Here is a 6,000-nt window from a genome sequence, read left to right on the forward strand (position 1 = left end):
TACGATATATATGGGGTGTTAACACTATTCTACAGACTAGAAGACAAGCTTTGAATGATTAAGGACTGTGCCTGAGGTCACACAAATAATGAGTTACAAATAATGTAATTCGGATTCAGTTTCAGGTTTTTTGACTCCAAATCCAAGCTTCTACTATACGAAGTAATCTCTGCAAAGTGATAGTCTGACATCTTGGTATACCTTTATCCAAGGTACACAAAATAGTCTCACATTTTCCAAACACAGTTTCTTGCGTCTCATTTAATTAGAATCAGTACCATATTAGACTCTGTGAATTGTATTAAATCCAGCCACCACTACACTAAATCTCCTACTTTCTATAATCAGTGCCTCTGTATGATAACAATAAAGCCAGTAAAGTACCTTTTCCAAATATCATAGAAACTAAGGTTCTAATAACAGAGTTTCTAGAGATTTATACTGCTAATGAAGAGTAATGAAGGGAGTGAGGGTAAAGATCCCTTCCTATTTATTTATCTGTTTATTTATTTTATGAGAGTCTCGCTCTGTCACCCAGGCTGGAGTGCAATGGTTTGACCTCGGCTCACTGTAAGCTCTACCTCCTGGGTTCACGCTATTCTCCTGCCTCAGCCTCCCGAGTAGCTGGGACTATAGGCACCCACCATCACGCCCAGCTGATTTTTTTGTATTTTTAGTAGAGATGGGGTTTCACCGTGTTAGCTAGGATGGTCTCTATCTCCTGACCTCGTGAACCACCTGCCTCGGCCTCCCAAAGTGCTGGGATTACAGGCGTGAGCCACTGCGTCTGGCCGATCCCTTTCTTTTTAAAAGAAGAAAGATGTATAGCAGCGAACAAACAAAGTGTCTAAGAAAGAAGAGCTTGGTGTACAAATATCAAAGAATTACACTTAAAAGAAGAAAAAAATGGAGTGCATTTAGATAAGATCTCAAGGCTTTGTATCAAAATTTGGAAGAGTATTTGACAAATTATTTTAAATTGGCATCAATGGAGAAAGGCAATCCTTAAAAAGCAACTCAATGCAAAAAAAAAGGGAAAAGACCAGATACCAGTAATAACTCCTGCTGACTCAAGCTTTAGAAAACAAGGGAAGGAACCTGTCCTTGTCAGAGTAAGACCTTAGAGGAATCCAGGAAAACAAGCACCCCATGACTATCATATACTGTCAGTTGTCTTTAGGCCCCAGAAGCTGCCTAACAAAACAGTTGCAATTTGCAAACCAATCTTAAAGATAATGAATTTTTGAATAAGTTAAAAATAAAAAATATGCCATTATGCATAATCCAAGCTTTCTAAAGAACTCTCAAACAAGACACTGTACAAAATCTAGAACTTCTAGGGGTTGGGAAAGAGGACAGAACCAGTCATAAAAGACAACCACCCATGCAGTAATAAAACAACAGAGGTAATGAAAAACATTATTTTACAGAGCTAGTCTATGTATTATCTTTTCCCCAAATATATATCTTTTTTTTTTCTTTCTAATATGGGGGTAGGGAGAGAGAGAGGCAGGTATCTGTTTTAGACTCAATCATTATTATTTTGAAATTGCTTTGCTAGACTTTTAACATAAATTCTAGTTCAGTTTATTCTGAATCACAGAAAGGCTCAGAGAAAAGAAAGAACCTGGTTAAGATTTCACAGCTAGGGAAAGATGAAAACTTGAAGGGGACTAGCAGGAAGGTTCCAAAGACAAATGTACAACAGAATTGAACCGTTTGACATTGTTCACCATTAAACTGTTAAAAACAAATACACATATTTTAAAAACTTACCTTCGATATACAAATAAGGTCCCTTCTATATCAGTTTTCTCCTATGAAAGACAATGAGTCCATTAGTTTTTTTTCCCCATAATCAGACCCCAAACAGTCCCAATGGAGAAGTAATGCTTCACGTTTAAGATCAAATTGTTTCATTTCATTTATTATAAAATTAACCACTTTGGAACAGATAAAGTCTCCCTCTCATTCCACAAATTGTGGTTACCATTTCTAATGTATGCTTTCAGTGCTACTGATGCATACATAAGCATACGCAATGTTTAATCCAGCAACATATCTGTATCTGCAGCATTTTTCTTTTTTAATTAGTAAAGGAGAAAATCATAGAATAAACCTTCACTTTTTATAGCTAAAATGTTTTAGCCAGATTTCTTAACTTCAAGGCTAAGGTCCTGTATACTGCAATTTTTTCTCTTTTAAAGTTTATCCAAGTTAATTTTAAAAAAGGAAAGGAATGAAATTTTTTTACAGGATACTTTGTTTCATCACTGGGGAGTTTTCGTACATTTTCACAACTAGTAAATTTTGTGGTTAAGAATTCCTACCAAACAAAACCAGCTTGTTATTTTTAGAACTTGAAGAATCATGAATACTGAAAGTATACCCTGCCTCACAGTAATTATTACAGGCCTTTACCATAGGTCATTTTCTGTGACAAGAGTATTTAGGTTTTAAACACAGTTCAGTGTTTTTTAAAAAATAAATAAGCTTATTAGTCTGCAATTTACAGCCTACAATGGACCTAAATATTTTACTGTAATCAACACATTATTAACATTTTAAATGTTGGTCATATATTGAATGTGCTGGGATTAAAAAATTTAGAAAATTGATCATCTTGATTTCTTCCAGAAGTACTACCCTAGCTTAAATATCATTATTTTCCTTCCTAAGGATTCAGAGGCTTTTTCTTACCTTTAAAACGTTAGGTTATTACTATAAGAAATTGGTAATCAACTGTCTTACAGTAAAAGAAAACTTGCCCACCAGAAAACATCATGTAAAGTTACAACTCACTGTAAAAATAACAACAAAGAGAGAAAAGATTTTTGTTATGCTCTACGTGCCAGGATCCAAATAAATGGTAGCAGCTTATTTTTCAATTCAGGTTATTATAGCTTGTATTTCTTATTTAAAACAGAACTCCCCAATGTAAAATTTTAAAATATTGAAAGCCTTTGTGAAAAACTAGAAAAACTCTTTAGTAAAAAGTCCTAGCCCCAAGTCTTCACCCTTGGTCTGCAATCCATATTTCACAAATTTACATATATGCCAAGAAAAGAAAAAAGATTCATAAAATTTCAAACTAAGGCAATGTCTAAAATAGCTACATTTAAAAAACAATCTACAATTTTATTCCTTGTGGCTTCCCATACCTCCTTCTCTTCCAGGAGGCAAAGATAAACAAAGTGATTATAAAAACTCTCTTCATCTGAATTAACTGTTCATAAATGCCAAATGATTTTCGATAAATTACTAATAAAAATAATCTACGCATCTGTATTATAGGGTAAACGACATACTACAGTCATCTTCCAGAGTTGTTAGTTTAAGGATTTCACATCTTATTGAAATGAGAACTCCAGTCATTGGTGAATTCAATCCAACAAACATTTACATACTATTTTCTAAGTGTAAAGCCTGTAACCGAATGAGTTAATTAGGAAGGGTCAATTACAAGAAAGTGGGAAATTATGCTAGTTGTTTTTAAACAACTAACAAAGCTTCAAGCAGGGGCTAACAAGAATCAGTGAACAGACTGAATGTAACTTTTCGGACCCTCTCCAGTGCACGAAAGCCAGAAAGTACTGAGTCTGAGGGGAACATTCAGAGATGACATCACCAGCATCATAGGTGGAACAAAACACATTTACAGGGTCTCTCTTGTTTGTACAAAGGTCTTCGGGGATCCAGTGAACATGGAAGCCCTTTTCCTAAGTGCCTTGAAATCTTTTCCGAAACTGTGTAGTTCGATTAAAGCCAGACCCACCGCACTCCCCCTTCCAAGAATCGAAACTAATTGGATTTTAAGCTTTAAATCCAAATGACCTCTGCGAAAGGGGCTCTCATTTACGTCTGCCGGGGGAGAGAAGGAGTGTTTATTTTATAGACAATGTACATGTAATTTATCTAATAATCCGCAAAGCCTCAAACACAAGCTTTCAGGCACTCTTTTGACCCCACCGGTCTCATAACTCCCAATGTATCTGCAAAGAAGGCAGGTCGCCCACGTCCCCAGACCCGACGCCAAGGGACTGATCCTGCTCCAATCCTCCCCTCCACTGGCTTTTTCTTGGGATGTCTCGAGCCACTTCTCTCACTCCTATCCCCCAATCTCAGGTGGACCCGACACCCCTCAGGCTCTGGCTCGGCTCTTCGCCAGTCCCTGGCCCCGTCTTCACCTCCCTGGCCTCTTGCTGTGTCCCCCACCCCACAGCAACCCGCGCGGCCCCTTTAAGAGACCGCAGCGGCCGGGCGGCCGTCCTCAGAGCCAGGCGGCACTCACCCACTGGTTGGCCTTGGGGCAGAAGGTGTACAGAGCAACCTGGCCCGTGAGGTCTGCGATGCTGGTGATGTAAGGGTCGTGTTGCTTCAGGGCCGCCAGGCTCATCTCCTGCCCAGCTCGACTCAGCGCCTCCATCTTGAATCCCGGAACCTAGCCCCTCTGGCGGGGGCGGAGTCGCGGACAGGAAAGTGCCATCGAGGCAAGGTTCCCCCATCTGCGTCAGTCCCATCAACTTCCGCCTCTACGTGGGCCTCGCGGCATGGCGGTACGTTAGCCATTCTGGTCCGCCAAGCGCACGCACCGGGCGCCGGGTTCCGGCGTTGTCAGGGTCCACTGCCCTACGACGTGGGGCGGTGTCCACGGCTGCGCAGTGGAGCTTGCAGGCTGGCGTCCGGCGCTTCCCTTCCCTGAGCTAAAACGACTAGGTCCTGGGATCTAATCTCTAGCTAGCTTGCCGAGCTCTTTCCAGGCAAAGGCTGGAGACCGCCGAAGTTCCGGCTTCGCGGTTCGCTGTCTGGCAGGGCCCGGGGCCACAGAAGGAAAACACCTCTGTGGAATGTGGAAATGCAGAACTCTACTGGGCCCGTTTAGAAAGCACAGAAAAGCATGGAAGAAAGGGAGAGGCGAGAAGCCTAGAAAATTACCCTAGATCTTAGGTATGGATATATCGACCTAAAAGAAAGAAGATGGGGCAAAGTTAATGCAAGCAGAGAGTTTATTTGGGCCAAGCTTGAGGATTGCAACCCAGGAGCATAGATTCAAGTTACCCTGAATATACACTGATTAGCAGAAGGTACAAGTGGATTTTTTTTTCTTTTTCTGTATTTCTGTCCTTTTTTTTTTTTTTTTTTTTTTGAGAGGGAGTTTCGCTCTTATCGCCCAGGCTGGAGTGCAGTGGCGCGATCTCGACTCACTGCAACCTCCGCCTCGAAGATTCAAGCGATTCTCCTGTCTCAGCGTCCCGAGTAGCTGGGATTACAGGGGCACGCCACCATGCCCTGATAATTTTTGTTTTTAGTAGAGACGGGATTTCGCCATGTTGGCCAGGCTAGTCTCGAATTCCTGACCTCAGGTGATCCACCCGCCTTGGCCTTCCAAAGTGCTGAGATTACGGGCTTGAGCCACCGCGCCTGGCCCTTTTCTTTGTTACTTTTTGAAACGGAGTCTTGCTCTGTCGCGCAGGCAGGAGTGCAGTGGCGCAATCTCAAGCTCACTACAACTTCTGCCTCCAGGTTTCAAGCGATTCTCCTGCCTCAGCCTCCCATTTAGCTGGAATTACAGGCGCCCGCCACCACACCTGGCTAATTTTTTCTTTCCTTTTTTTTTTTTTTTTTTTTAGTAGAAATGGGGTTTCATGACGTTGGCCAGGCAGGTCTTGAACTCCTGACCTCAGGTGATCCGCCCGCTTCAGCCTCCCAAAGTGCTCTTTTCTTTTTTTGAAATGGAGTTTTGCTCTGTCACCCAGACTGGAGTGCAGTGGCGCGATCTCAGCTCACTGCAATCTCTGCCTCCCGGGTTTAAGCGATTCTCTTGCGTCAGCCTCCTGAGTAGCTGGGATTACAGGCGCCCGCCACCACGCCCAGCTAATTTTTGTATTTTTTTTAGTAGAGATGAGGTTTCACCACATTGGCCAGGCTGATTTTGAACTCCTGACCTCAGGTGATCTGCCCTCCTCGGCCTCCCAAAATGCTGGGATTACAGGCGTGAGC

General features: G+C 42.0%; 1 protein-coding gene across 2 annotated transcripts in view; it reads right to left on the minus strand.

The window, feature by feature from the left end:
- Nucleotides 1–4,452, minus strand: part of DCP1A (decapping mRNA 1A) — a 61,154-nt gene extending 56,702 nt beyond the window's left edge. For both annotated transcript variants that reach the window (XM_074032476.1, XM_005547394.4), the window contains exons 1-2: nt 4,292–4,452; nt 1,777–1,817 (exon numbers count right to left, since the gene is read on the minus strand). Coding sequence is in view for 1 of the 2 variants with exons in the window: in XM_005547394.4 (XP_005547451.1) it covers nt 1,777–1,817; nt 4,292–4,426 (176 nt within the window). In the remaining variant the exon portion in view is untranslated. The remainder of the gene's footprint in view (nt 1–1,776; nt 1,818–4,291) is intronic.
- Nucleotides 4,453–6,000: the final 1,548 nt, after the last annotated feature.

This window comes from Macaca fascicularis, chromosome 2 (genome assembly GCF_037993035.2).
Source record: "Macaca fascicularis isolate 582-1 chromosome 2, T2T-MFA8v1.1".
Lineage (NCBI taxonomy): Eukaryota > Metazoa > Chordata > Mammalia > Primates > Cercopithecidae > Macaca > Macaca fascicularis.